This window comes from Micropterus salmoides, unplaced genomic scaffold (genome assembly GCF_014851395.1).
Source record: "Micropterus salmoides isolate LMB-PRFRI ecotype aquatic unplaced genomic scaffold, ASM1485139v1 Ms_hic_scaffold_20, whole genome shotgun sequence".
Taxonomy (NCBI): domain Eukaryota; kingdom Metazoa; phylum Chordata; class Actinopteri; order Centrarchiformes; family Centrarchidae; genus Micropterus; species Micropterus salmoides.
In genome coordinates, this window is record NW_024041151.1 from 31,371,642 (window position 1) to 31,387,156 (window position 15,515).

The 15,515-nt window shown below is 39.7% G+C and overlaps 1 protein-coding gene across 2 annotated transcripts in view; it reads right to left on the reverse strand.

The window, feature by feature from the left end:
• slc27a6 (solute carrier family 27 member 6) overlaps window positions 1–12,271 on the reverse strand; it is a 45,374-nt gene extending 33,103 nt beyond the window's left edge. The window contains exons 1-4 of one of the 2 annotated variants that reach the window (XM_038733306.1): window positions 11,679–12,271; window positions 10,016–10,225; window positions 4,680–4,838; window positions 211–335 (exon numbers count right to left, since the gene is read on the reverse strand). In XM_038733306.1, the coding sequence (XP_038589234.1) occupies window positions 211–335; window positions 4,680–4,838; window positions 10,016–10,225; window positions 11,679–12,165 (981 nt within the window). In that variant the 5' untranslated portion in view covers window positions 12,166–12,271. The remainder of the gene's footprint in view (window positions 1–210; window positions 336–4,679; window positions 4,839–10,015; window positions 10,226–11,678) is intronic. The other variant, XM_038733305.1, reaches the window with a different exon arrangement.
• Window positions 12,272–15,515: the final 3,244 nt, after the last annotated feature.

Here is a 15,515-nt window from a genome sequence, read left to right on the forward strand (position 1 = left end):
TCAGAGCAAACCATTTTTTTATGTTAGGAGGGTAAAACAACACTGTCAGTTGTATTTGAGGCATTTTTATTCTAAAATGAACCATTTGGATTTTGATGTTGTCAGTAGGATTGTAATGGTATGAAATTTTTACCATTATACCTCTGCAACCCCAACTGGCCCTAGAATGTCCATGCATTATATTATTATTATTAACACTTTTAAAATTACCTTAGGCTGGTTGCAGAGGTATCTGCAGAGCTCACCGATATACTGGAAAACAGTCACTTCATGTTTCCTGCAGTCATTCCAGAACTGGGAGGCTGAGAACCTCTTCTTCAAGATGCAGGTCGCACCTGTCATAACACAGACAACAATGTCATTAAAGTCACTATTAAAGGATAAAATTTTCATATTCTCCTAGTTCCAATACTATATATATAATAATAATAATAATAAAAGCTGCAAGCAGCAATCTGATATAGGTCGCCGTGCATGGGTGCGCAAAAGTGGCTCGATTGCGCACTTTTGCATTTTCAAAACAAAAGCCCCCTCCTTTCTCTTTGGCCTACGTGCACCAAATTTGGTAGGCATATGTATTGTGTCCGGACTTAGCTGTGCATAGGCCCTTTCAGGTCATGGGCCTCAGTGCTGTTGCACTGGTGGCACTGCCTATATTTATGCCACTACATGGTTTACTTCATGCTAAACCAAAAATATTTCGAGAGTCCAATGAACTGTTTAAGTGATGTAAGAGAAGCTTTCTGATCAAATTCACAATGCTTTTCCAAATAAAATCTACTGCACACAAAGATGAAGAAAATACACCAGGCTAAATGGTTTCAGCCCAATAATCCTAAACAAAACACAATGACAACACAACAGAAAGAACCCATTTACTGAGCTCCCTGAATGGATGCACTCATTACACAAAGAGATAGAAACATTAGTGTAGGTACTCACAGCTAAACTAGAGATAGCTCAAACAGAACCTTACTGAGGTACAAAGTATTAAGAGTGGTTATCTCTTTGGCCCACTAAACTAATCGATTGTTAATAACAAGGACACCATGTCTGCAATGTTATCTTGTTTTTAATGTTAAAAAACAGTTTGATGTTAAGATAAGTTCCTTTAATCAAGTTGCAAGGGCAGCACTCCTTAATTCAAGAGTGAATTAAGGAATAAAATACAATAAAAGTGAAATCAATAATCAATCCTAATCAAATATACAAAAGAATATACACATTATATACACAATTGAAATGTAATATGATATCCTTATATAGTAGTGGATGATGTGGCATTGTGGAGTCTGATGCCTGATGCACAAGTGAGCCTCCAAAGCGCTTTGAGGGGAGGCTAGATGAGTCTGTGGCTGAAGGTGCTCCTGAGTTGCTTGACCTCAGCGTGGGGAGGATGAGAGGGGTTGTCCATGTTTGCTTTTGCATTAGGCTGAAAATCTAAACTAGCTAGCTAGTTTGTTAGCTAGCTAACTAACAAATTTTAAATGTCTTGGCCTTTGGTACGCTGAAATAGGTATTGTTCACTTTAATGATTCCATCTCTAGATATTTGTCTACATTTTTTGAGCATCAGCACAGTCCTCCTTACAATGGAACAGCTCTATGAAGGAATGACTTTATGTTCAGTATGAAAAGGGGGAATGTTTGCAGGGACCATTAACTCTTTATTCTGTTCATTTGCAGAACTCTTTTTTTCCTTGAATAAAGGAGTGAAGGTTGGCATGTGTAGACCTGGTCTGACAATGACAGAACAGCTATCCCAATGTGGAGAATCTAAAGACTAAATTTGACAAATGTGTACAAAGTTGAATACATGGCAACATCTAGAACAGGACAGCAGCCTCACCAAGGTTTGTTAGCACAACCTGTCGGGATGTTGCAAGGACATTGAACTGTCAACTTTGGTAGCAGCTGGAACAAATGCAAAGACCAAGGATTCATCAATAGGAAAGCTGATTAGAATGTGCTGCTTTTCTAAAAACTGTAACATTACTTTTGAGCTTCTTAACATGCAGATTCTACTGTACTATAATGTTATCTAAACCCAAATATGAAAGTTCATTCAGTCTTTCCATGAAGGCAACACAGCAACAATGACCTACAAACAATAATATTCTCCATAATAGTCCCCAGTGTCCACTTCCTGCACTAATTAAGCTGCTAGTTGAAGTGAAACAGCGGGTCCTCAAAGGGGTCACATAGTTTGGCAGTTACACTGTAGTCAGCAGACAGTCCTGACTAACAGTTTGCAAAGAAAATCGCTTCTCTGTACCTAACACTGAACTCAAATCATGACATGTTGTGTGGACACATGCCTTCATCATGTCATTGTCAACCTTAAAACACTCCATCAAAGTCCATTTTGTGCACAAGTTTAAAATAGAAGTGTGAGCCCCCCTTTGATATATTCTGTGACCCGGACCACCTGAAAAACATGTTAAATAATTAAATATGATGTTTGTCTAGGACCAAAGGATAAGAAGCTGTTTGTAGCTTTAGAACTGTTCTATAGCCACTGTATGTACCACTCAATTACAATTAAATTAAGCCTATGACCTATGGCAGGTTTTAATAACCAGCACTTGAAGATTTCTAAAAATGTGCCACAGCTTCATGTAAAGCGGACACTGCCAGTGGAGTTGCAATTCTCTTGGATTCCCCCAGACAAGCTGCAGCTACAAGACCGTGTCTTCAAACGTATGAAATTTGGGAATATTTTAGACAGACACTCAAACGTGGTGCTACTTGACCTCTGTGAATTGGAAATGGCTTCACTGCAGCGCAACTGCTGGGCACAAATACGTGAAGCAGCATGAACACCTGAAGCAAAAGCATTCCCAGAGCACTTTGTCTAGACTGCAGCACCGCAAATCCTGTTAACTGTTTGTCTCCACAAAAGCATGGCAAATTATCAGCAGAGGTAGTAGTCCATTAAAATGTATTGTCTAAATGTTTCTTTAACATTTATTTTCTAAATATTTCTTCGTCACCTCCACATTAAAAGTAATATCTGCCCAGCTGCTGTCATGGTAACATAACATTACTCCATGTGTCATCTAATATTAGGTCGTTTCACATTTTCTGTTTATTTAACTGCGAGAAAACAGCTGAAACTAACATTACAGACAATCTGTGACTGTCTGTACAGTCTGGCAGTGTGTATTTTCCTGCCCATCCTGCCTAAGATTGCACTAAGTACTTGGAACAGCCGACTGAAAAACTTCTTTGGGAAACTCCAGCAGAAACAGATACAGTTTGCTGGAATGACCCAGACTCGAAATGCCAGCAGATCGTGCTTCATCCAGCAATCACTGACCATCCACAGCGTGCCTGGTCGCTCTACAATCTCCTGTCCCTGGCCCTGTACGCCCCAAATCCCCAACTCCTCATTCCCTCTCCGATACCTACAATGGGTTGTGTCGCTATTACGAACGGCGCGCTGTGAACAGTTGGTGATCGTTCCCTCTGGCTGGATGAATTTTACACGTAATCCGTGCACTATGCAGCGGGAGCTCTCCACAGTGCAACACAACTTTCTAAATTCTTCCATCTCAGAGAAAAGAAGTCAGGTCGAAACGACATTTGATTTATTGACATGACAATATTATTACAATATTACAATATATTGCCAAAGCTATAGGAAAATACAAAAAAATAAAATTCAATTCATATAGTTGATCGAATAAATAAAATAATTGTATTTCTATATATTGGATAGAGAATAATATTATCTAATATTTTTCTCTACGTTTTCTTTCCTCACGGCTGTGTCTCCTTCTGGCAAAAATAACAGCAGCTCTCTCTGTGCAACACTTGGCGGTTTGCACCTTCCTTTCAAACATATTAAATACAGAGGCTGTTGCACTCACATGAAATTGCCTTTAGGCTTGGTACATCACATTGCGTGTAGAAATTTGGACAAATGGAGGACTACACGTATTATTTAGCACGAGCCGATAGTGTGTGGATCTTCGTTGCCAAAGAAGCGAAAACATGAAGCCAGACTGTGTTACGACTGTGTGGAGAGGAGCCTTGACTCTCACCTGACAATGCCTTTGTAAACTTCATGTATTATGTGGTTTATAATGGACTGTGAAGAAACAGCTTCATTTTCCTGCTATCTTTCAGTGGTCATACTTGCACTAGATGTGATAGTTTTTGAGATGTTCTTTGCATTGTAATATTCGTAATAACATATGGTTTTACTGAATAATTACGTAAAATATAATTTCTTAATAAATCTACCTAAGATATCTCATTTCTTGACTGGCTACTCTCTTTTGTCCTTTGTCGGCCACTGTAGCTATCTTAAGCACTTGGATAGGGGAGGGCGGGCATTGAGTGAGGAGTTTTTTTGCAATTCCTTGCAATTCGCAACCCTCAGCACTGAAACTTACACACTTAACCTTTAAATCTAAACTTAGACGCTAAGAATCATAGAGAAAAATGCTCCTTATAATCCAGAACTTTCCTGAGAATCATAAAGTTTTCTTCAGTATCAAAGCAATCCAGTGAACAAATACAGGTTAAAGAAACAGCTCATGTTGTCCGTCTGAAGGGGGCCCCACAGTGTCAGACTTTAAAAACCCCTGATCTAGACAGTTTGTTAGATGTTTAGATTTCATCTGACAAAACAGATTAAATGCTTACAACATATAGAGATATTCTGAGGCCTACCCAGCTCTATGGTTCCTCCTATACCTATCAAGGAAGCTGCACTGTGGTAGAGCGGCAGAGGGATGTAAATCACGTCATCTTTAGTCGCCCCAAATGCCCAAAAACCTGCTGCCGCCTTCAAGCTCTGGAGGTGAGTGACCACTGCAGCCTTAGGGAGCCCTGTGAAAATAAAAAGACATAGACAAGACAGATACTTCATTACATGACATTGCAAAATAAACACTTGATGCTTTCTGTCCATTTTAATTGCTGTGCTGCCCTATATCCAGTATTAGGATTAATTGTCTCCATGGCAACACAACACAGTGTCACACCATGCATTTCAATTGTAATTCTACCAATATAATAATTTTGTGGATACTCCTGAGAAGAAACCTAACAGGTTTCTGACTCCAATAATGAAAGTGAAAACTGAACACTGAAATGCCACCATGTCACCCGCCCTCTGTGCTGACCAGTTTTACAAACACTGTTCTGTTTTAAAGCAAATCTTCAGGTCACAGTGATATGCTTGGGATGGAAATGGTGTTGTTGTTCACACAAGCTACAGACATCTGCCGCTCTACATCTTAATAGAGCTCGACTGGTTTATCGTTTTGCAGACATTATCGGCTGATATAAGCTACTTGCATCTTCGTTTATAACAGCTGATAAATGACTATTACAAAAAGAGGAACAGAGAGTCTAGTGAATGGTCCTCTCATTTCTCCCTAGTTCATTACTTCTAAAGCAGTTAATGCTGCCCATTGCTAAATTAGCCACAAAGCCAATGCTGTGTTTATCAGTGGAGGAGCGCTAACATTAATGAGCAATTAAACTAAACTGTTTAACGTATTCTAAATATATCTGCAAGCTGCTTGTCTCTAGTAACAGACAGAAATGATTAAACCAGAGAGGACTTACTTACTGTACAAGAATCTAACACAGCTTCCTGCCTAACAAAGTTCTCTAATGTTACCTCTTCTTTTGAATGTGAAATGTTAGTGTGAATCCCAAAGTTGCAGGTTCTCCTTGTAGACTGTCATGTAGTATTAGATTAATTAAACAGCAGTGTTTCCTCTGGGACACTGCACCATAGACGATATGTTTTAGAAAGTAGTCATTGTGGCAGATTATATGTAAGGTAATACGGTAGAAGCTGCAGAACTGCAGCCTCTATTTATTAGTCACTGTAACTTACACCGTACATTTAACGTTACAGATAAACTGAGGCTTGTTGATCATTTACTCTCTGCTCTGCTCGCCTGTCATTCACTGGTCTTGTGCAGTTTTGCGTGCGGCCAACAAATGCATGCACGTTGCGGGTCTATTTCAAGTACTATTTAAAAACAATATAATATTCTCAACAACTCGGCACAACAGCAGTGAGGCTGGGGCTCCGTCTCTCTGCCTACTACAACATAGGCTACATACACAGACTGCAGGGCTACACACAAACATATACAATACGCCTACACATGCACACTGACCCCCCTTCTTTAAGGGTAATTTTGGATTTATTCACGCACTTTTAAAACATTTATTAAAAGGTGACTTCTGGTTTAGGCCATTCAAGCTTCTGTCTGCTTTACGGTTACAGTAGATAACTTCCAAAAACGTTTGACTGCAACGGATTCCTTCGCAGGGGAAAACTTTCAAAAAATATTCGCTGCTGAAACAGCCATTAAAGCTCTCCAGACACAGAATGCGACACTCCTGGGCCGGATTGAAGATCTGGAAAATTGCTCTCGCAGAGCCAACTTAAGGATTATAAATGTCCTTGAAGACAATGAAGGTAACACAGACCGTTGCCTTTGTGTTAGACATGCTCATGGAAGTTATGGGCGACAAAGTTTTCAACAGAGCACCGGCTTTGGAGAGATCGCACAGAGTGGGAAAGAAACTTGGCTGTGGATGACCGCCCCGTCCATTTGTAGTCTGCTTCCAACAGTTTCAAGAGAAGGAGCAAGTGCTGCGATGGGCCAGACAACACAAACTGAGGTACAAAAAGTCCACATTGAGAATATACCCAGATTTCAGTGTCAGCGTGTCGAAGCGGTGCGAAGGGGACAAGAAGGGGATAAAATTTTGTCTGCTGGTGATGGCGCAATGGATAAGACGCATTCCTTTGGTGTGAGAGACCCGGGTTCAATCCCCCACTGTGACCCATCTACCAATGTATCTCTGAGCAAGACAATTAACCCCTAGTTGCTCCAGAGGCGTGCGACCTCTGACATGTATAGCAATTGTAAGTCGCTTTGGATAAAAGCGTCAGCTAAATAAATAAATGTAATGCTCTGCCGGCCTGCATGGTTTTTTTTGGAGGAGAAACCCTCAAATTAAACACGCCAGAGGAGGCAAAGACTTTCTACAATCAGAAGGTAATGGTTGATGATTCTCGCTAGATTATACGGCCAGATACTAGTTATGTTGGTCGCCTGGGACAATCTTGCTATAAGTGTGTCCACCACTGCTAAGGATTTTGGAACTGGTGAGCTGGACCAGTGAACTCAATCACAATTAAGAGATGTTTTTTGTTTGTTTTTTTCTTCACCAATCTATTACATCACTATGAAATGCAAAGTTCAAAGGTAATGCAAACAACAAATGCATTTGTTGTGGTACTAAGTTACAGCTCAGGTTAATTACTTGTAACAGTCATGACCATTGTGGCTGGTACCAAAATGTTTTTATTGGGTCTGCTTAACTGTGTATATATCAGGTTTAACTGCGGTTTAAAACTATTATGCTGTCGCTAGCTCGATAGCTCCTTAGAGTTTAGGTAGTAGAGTTAGTTGGATCTCTGGAAGACAAGTCCAGGGAAGAGGCCTGCAGTTTGCCCATGTTTCAGAGGCAGACACTGGCCAAGTTATACTTTATGCTGTGTACTGGGATGTTGTATAGTGGGATGGGTCTCCTGTTGCCTTATGGGGGATTTTTTGTTTATTTATTTATTTTGGTCAAGCTTGTCCTTTTGGGGCACGGAGCTGCTGTACAGCATACTGTAACCTTTTTCTTTTTGTATAACCCAGTCCCAGTCCCGGCTATTCTCATCTGTGACACCACGATGGTGGAACGAGCTACCACACGCCATCAGAGCAGGGGCGTCCCTCTCTAACTTCTAGAAGCTCTTGAAAACTCATCTCTTCTGAGAACACTTCCTCTTATAACACCTCTAACTCCTAACCTCTAACATGCACTTCCTGTGCTCTTCTTCTTCTATCCCCTACAATGATCTTGTTTTGATTGCACTTTGTTAACTCTTACTTCCTTCCCTAGGTATCTACCCCATTGATGTGATATGTACTGTGAGCTCTTACTAGTATGTGTTGCTGCTTTTACTAGTATGTATTGTCAGATGTTGATCTGTATTTGATGCTCTGTTGATGCTTGTATGTTGTTCCTCAAATGCTTGGGATAAAAGCGTCTGCCAAATGAGGAAATGTAATGAAACTTTGTATAATGTCAACTGAGGCTAAAACGGGTGCCAGGGAGATAGGTGGAGGTGCATCTGTCCGGTTTACAAACTGAAATGTTAAGGGCACGAACAGGCTGATAAAAAGAGCGTGTACATTATCCCACTTGAAAAGACTAAACACTGAAATAGCTTTTTTTACAGGAAACATTTAACCATAGTGGACCAAATCAGGCTTAGAAAGAACTGGGTGGGGCAGTCTTTTCATTCCAATTTTAATACGAACGCCAGGGGTACAGCAATATTGATTCATAAAAAATATTATTCACTGCCTCAGAAACTATTATTTCAAACCCATTAGGCCAATTTATAATAGTGTCATGACATCTTTTTTATACACCTGTGGTACTCATAAGTGTATATGCCCCGAACTGGGATGACGTTGGTTTTATTAATAAACTAATTTTTCCCAACTTCAATTCTCACAAGCTGATTCTTGCTGGAGATCTGAACGCTGTAACTGATCCTGTTAAAGACCGTTCGCATCCCAAGTTAACGCGTTCCAAAATGTCCCGGGCCCTCTGTGACTTCTTAGATCAGACTGGTGGTATAGATCCTTGGAGGTTTTTATATCCTCACCAGAAGAAATTTTCTTTTCTCATGTCCACCATACATTCAGCAGAATAGATTACTTTTTCATAGACAAAAAGCTTCTCCCAACAGTAAAGAACACAGAATACACTGTCATCATGGTATCAGACCATGCACCTGTGATTTTAGACATCACGTTCTCCCAGTTTAGAACACAGCGCCCAGTTTGGAGATTGAATGTGGCACTGCTGGCATTTGAACGTTTCTGTGAACACTCTAAGGCACACTCAAATCAGATATTTTAAAAATGTTTTCTGTACTTTCATACATTTGACTCTTATTTATCAAAACTTTAATATACTTTGTTGTACTTTTGTTCAAAGTACTAATTATATCAATAACAAAGTTTATTTTTAAACTGCATTATGTCATGGTATCTTGGTGAGGTCTCAACATAGCAAATGTTAGGGATAAACGTTGTTTATGTTAAAATGTTAAAATCCCATATCGGTCGGGCTCTAATTTTTATTGTTAAGATGACAACCATATTATCTGCCTAGAGAGTTCATCTGTGTTTTTGTGTCTGCTGTTTCCTCCAGATGCAAATTCATAAAATGCACTACAGATTTATAAAACCGTGCATGTGTATACCTACAGGTAAATGTCTCTTTTTAAATAACATTCCACCTGGAAATGTGCACACATGAATCAGCCTCATATCCCCCTATACACGCCCACAGTGGACAATAAATGCAAAACACCTTATGAATACTGATGCATATAAATGAGCCTGCTTACCATGAATCACAGCAACAACAACTGAGAGGAAGATTAAAATTATATTTCCTGACACAGAAATGGAGGTGCTTGTGAGTTGGAGGTTACAGCAGCGGGTCACAAACAAAAGACAATTCAATGAGTTTAACAGAATGATATTGGCTTAATCCCAAAAGGGGCTTTAGGCAGAAAAGTAAACTATATTGATGATCATATCCCCAGAGTGGTTATAGCCTACCTATATTTGACGGTTGGCGCAGTTCTGACAGCTTGGTCAGCCTAATGCTGGACCCAGTTCAGCATACAGATCCAAGAGCAAACCATTACTAATTCTAACAGCTTGTGGATAAAAACTGTTAAGCATCCTGCAGGATCTGCAGCTGATGCTTCTGTACCTCATCCCAGATGGCAGGAGGGAGAAGATGTGTTGGGATGTGCTGCTGGTGTAGATCTCCCTTAGGCAGGGGAGAGGTGCACCAAGGGGCATTTTTTGCATTTACACCCCTATTGCAAGTTCTCTAACTAAACAAACATAATGGAAGTAAATCAATATGTTTAAGACTCACAGACTCACCAGTTGTTCCAGAGGTGAAGATGTAGAGGGTGGGGGATTTGAGGGAGGTGGTGACACGTAATGCAGCTGGTACAGGCTGGTCAGAGGCAGCATCGATCTTGTCCAACAGAGTGTGCACCTGTGGGTGCACACTCTGACTCTTCATGGCCCACACCTGAATGTTGTCCTCCAACAGGCTGATCAGGATGCCGTCCAGACATTCCACTAAATCTGGAAGATGGAGACAGCCAAAGGTACATTTCATGAAATTTCTACTTCATATAGGATCAGTGCTTACACTGCCCTCTTCCTGATTTCTTCTATTTTTATATATTGGTCACATTTAATTGTTTCAGATCAAAATAAATAAATATAAGACAAAGAAAACCTGAGTGTCTTGTTTCATAACTTGTTTCCTTCATAACATGACATTATTTAAAAAAACTGTATTTTGTGTTTACTCAGGTTTTCTTTGTCTTAGTTTAAATTTAGTTTAAAGAACTGAAACAATTTTGTGTGACAAATATGCAAAGATAGAAAAAATCAAATACTTTTCACTGCACTGTATTCTGTCCCACATGTTCCAGCTATTCCATGAATTCTTCTCCTGTTGCACTGGGGTTATAGTGACGACAGTGTCCCTGACCAACATCATACTTGTTTGGTTGAGCCATGATCTTCCATCCTGTCACATGGCTGCAGCATTATGAATCCTATTAACTGTACAAATAGGACTGTTCCAGCGGAACATGGGTGGAAGTTAAATGTGGGTTAACTGAATGTCATATTGTTGTATCATTAAAATTGACAGCAATTACAACACATTCATTCATGTTACAGCCTAGCCTTTTTGCATATTGGCACCGTTGACTCCCATATTGAGTAATTCAGCTGAACTCAACACAGTTCACACCAGAGTTTGAAAACAACAACCGTGACCTGTGTGACAGTGGGTGATTGAGGTTCACAACTGGGCATTATAATAAAATCAAGCACTGACTGTTTCTCGAAACTACCTGTTATTTAATGGGCCTATCAAATGTTTAGCATGTGTAAAAAGTACACTATTTGCCTCTGCAGAAACATCACTCTGAAAGGGCAATTCTGCAATAATAGGTACTTTTACATTTTATACTATAAACTATATTGCTATGTCAATACTTTTGTGAATGGTGGACTGTTAATTATTTGATAGATGTAACGTAACAAAGTATTTAGTAGTGCAGTGTGGCTACATTTACTTAAGTAAAGGATCTGAATATGTCTTCCACCACATGAGCACATATTCACTCCTGGAATGACAGCTGGCCACACTGACTATGCAAAGGATATTATAGAAATGCTACAGCACAGCATCAGTGTACAAAATAGAATGGGTTATCTATTTGGATAATGTTAGAATCCGAATTGAATGACCATGTTACTTACTTAGGATGTAGGCTACTCATTGGCTTGTGTTATTGATGACATTACACACAGCACAAATTTAAATAAAGTTAATTTCAAAACATAATATATCCTATATGCTATTTCCTAGTATCCAAGTATCAAAATATTAGAATGAAGAGATCATGGCCTAGGGGACACCTGACCTGCAAGGCACCAAAGTGATAAGAGACGGCGTTGATGAAGCCACAGTGGTGCACCTGCAGGAGAGATAAACAAGCAAAGGTGAGAGCTTTACCTGAACCAACAATCAGAGTTTTGGCTCCACAGCAGTTAAAGCAGTGCAGCAGAGACTTGGACTTGATGTTGATGTTGAGGAAAGCGACAGAGCAGCCGATCTTCGCCAACCCGAACCAAACGCACAAGAAGTCGGGCTCGTTGCTCATGAGCAAGGCAACGCAGTCTCCTCTCTTCAGACTCACTCTCTCGAGGAACACATTAGCGAGTCTGTTGCTGCGTCGCTCGATGTCCCGGTAGGTGTGGATGCTTTCATCGTAGATGACAAACGGCTTGTTGGGGATGCGGTGCGCCTGCTGGATGAACTTCTCCAGAACCGTGCACACGCTTGATGTCATCTTGAACAGCTCCAGCTTCACACCGTAGGTGATCACCTTCAACAGAAAGAGGAGGTCACTCCAAAAGTATGGGAAGCAGAGTTTCTGCAAAACATGAGCGGAGAAAACACCTGCGGCCAGAGACAAGAGCCATCCCAGAGACAGAGCCATGTCTGCGGCTTGGAGATAGCGAGAGGACGCTCATTAACTTACTGCTACATGATGTAAGCCAACGAGTCTACAAACTCCTAACATATGACCGGAACATGAGAACTGCTGCCTTCAAAATAAAAGTGGACAATTCGACATGAAGTCCTGCTTAATTAGCACCTTTCAAAACAGTTAGTGCTTTCCAAAAAAACAGAATACATTTAAAACAAAAATATAATAACATGAACTAAAATATCATAAAACATTTATGAAATAAATAAAAAGTATTTTTTAAAAGGTGGGTTTTAAAAATTGAATTAGTCCATTTAAATGAGACTTTGCAGCCCTGGTTCCTCATGCCTATGTACAATACAAGGCTGGAAACGTACATACGCCACTTCCTAAGTAAAGGTTGTGTCCTATATAAAAAAAAAATTGAATGGAGAATCTGCGATCCACCATGCAAACACATGCGCATACATAGACTGGAGAAATTAGAAACGGCGACTCACATGGCAGATGACTGAAACATTTGAAATGGATTCTCTTGAGTAAAATAAATCGAAATATTACATCTGAGTATAGTCTTAAAGCCTTTCTGAATAAACAAACACCCGTTCGATTGTTTTCCCCTGAAGTGCGCAATAAAAAACATCATATAAGATCATTTGCGGTGCACACAAAAAGAAACAGGATTTAGGATAACAAACAGAAACAGAGATATCTGTTTCTTGAAAACGGCATCAATTTAAATGTAATTTGCCCTACTGTTCACCTTATTTATGAGAATAAATTCCACTGCATGGAAGTGTTAATTAATATAATTCCCGATTAAACTGTACTAAATATTTTAGGTGTTCTTTTGCAGAAAGAACGCCTAAAATATTAGTACATTTAAATTGACGCCGTTTTCATTGCTTCAGTCGAGCAAATACTAGTGCATTTATTGTTATCACATGTTTGTTGCCTTATCGAGCCAAGGGCTGTGCTGCTTGTAAAAACAAGTTATGGAAATATAACACTATTAAATAAATCTTTCAGTGTACCACTTATCACATCAAACAATTTCTTTCTACTCATAGGCAGCCTTGTTAATTGAGTGGTTTGTTTGTTTGGTTTTGTTTGTTTGTATAGCCTAAATAAATGTTTAAACACAAATGTAATGCATTGGGTATTGTTGCGTTTTTTCAGATTTTGAGAAAGGAGAGGCTCAGTCCAATGAAAATTAACAAAAAGATTTAATTACAAAAATTAGTGAATAAAGAGATGGCATTACAGAACAAACAAATAACACTGCAGTGAACTGAAAAGTTGGTCCTCCTTTCAGATTTACAGCTTTCAGTCAAGTCCTAACAGACTGAGGTAAAGCCGCCTCCAGCAGTGGACTGAAAAGCTGCTTCTCCTCTCAGATCCACAGCTTACAGTCCTGATTCTCACAAAATAAATTGTTGATATCCTCCAGGTATGTGGGCGGGTCCATTTTCCTCCAAATGGCTTAGGTCCATAGCCATTGGTCGTTTGGTTAACTTCTTCGTCACCCAATTGGGAAGGGTGTACCTTACTGTTCTACCTTTTGGTCGAACAAAAGAGCACCGATCCCAGACGTGAACCCCCCTTCAATCTACAGGAATAAACAGTCTTTTACTCTAAACTAATCATAGAGAACAACAGGGCTTGTCTACAAAATGGTTGACACCCCATCTTAAGTGTCAATGAAACAGTCAAAACAAAACAGTCCTTCTGGCACTAAACAAAGAGGTGTAAGTTACAAAGAGGATACAAACAATCGTTTAATCAACATTCTAATGCAATTGTCTGGCCTAAAACCCAGCAGGTTTACATTTGAAGGAAAACACTGAAACACTGAAGTACATTAAGTTTGTTGTAACTTTTTAAAACTCAACAGTATCCTCTCTTTTCAAACGGGGGAATACAAATTATGTACTTTAGTCATCCCATCTTGCATGTGTCCCCCTCTACCACCATCACTACTCAGGAGGGGTGGCTCTTCCTGCAGATCGGTTCTAATGGGGTGGAGCTCCGATGCCCCCTTTCTTCCAGAGCACAAGCATTGTGTGCAAGTGTGAGTTTTATCCACCAAACAACATGCTTCAGCTTCACCAAAACGTATGTCAGTATCAGACTGGGTTAAATTTCGTTTTGTAGCTTTTCTGTCAGAAATTGCAATCCTTTTCTTCATGCAGTCAGTAAGTGGTGAATGAATGACCAGAGTTTCATATTAACAGGATTTGTGTCTATGCAGATATATAAAGTATGTATGTGTATGGGAGTCTCATTTCATATCACTTAACAGCTATCGGACTTGTGGTTATGGAGAAATGAAATGAATGTATGTCAATGGCATTTTTTGAAACATCTTTAATCTGCAATAACAGCGCCACCTATGGGCAAATTAGGGTTAACTTTGGTCCCTGGAGTCAGGAGACAATCTTGAACAATTCAGCTCAAGTTTCATGTCAATGTGACTTGTGGTCACAGATGAACAGATAATTGCTGTTACACAGCGCCACCTAGGAGCTACCACATCCCACATTGGGTGCCCAAGTATGGTGGGTGTCGATCGGCCATTCCAAATCTAAGATATGACATCACTTCCTGTTTTTTGCATTTTGACGATCAAAATTTCCTAAACAAACTTTTATCAGCTTCGTCCAGAGATGGTCCTTGTGAAATTTGGTGCTGGTGGGACTTAGAATAGGTTTTTCAGTTTTTGCAATGTTGCGAGGAAAAAATTAGAAGGAAATGGGCGTGGTCTATACCTTTATCAGAATCAGCTTTATTGCCAGGTATTTGTACACATACGAGGAATTTGATTCTGGATTGTGCATTGCTCATGATGTGCTTTGCAAAATTACAAAATCATAATAATAAAAATAAATTAAAATCAGACGCAGACTTCAGTGTAAACAACAACAAATATACACTATGAACAAAAACAATATAGACATATTGACAAATAGTGCAGTGAGTAGAGTGCAAAGGATGCAGGAGTATGTACATGTCGGAGGTGGATGTGATATACAGGTACATATACATGCATACATGTACTGGAATAAATAAGTAAAAGTATTTTGTGCAGGAGTAACGACTTGAGGTAGCTGGGTTTGGTATACAGTTTCTACAATGTGACAATATAATGGCATGAAAAGCACTGAAATAGGGAATGGTGAATAAATAATAAGTGTTAGCCAGTAAACAGGTGGCTGGTTAGAAGCAGAGTTACTTTGTTATTGCACAAGAATTGTTCCTGACACTGTGAGTCAAAAATCAGCTGATCATCAGAGTGATGGTTTGTGGGAAGAAACTGTTCCTGAGTCTGTTTGTTTTGGCGTACAGTGCTCTGTAGCACC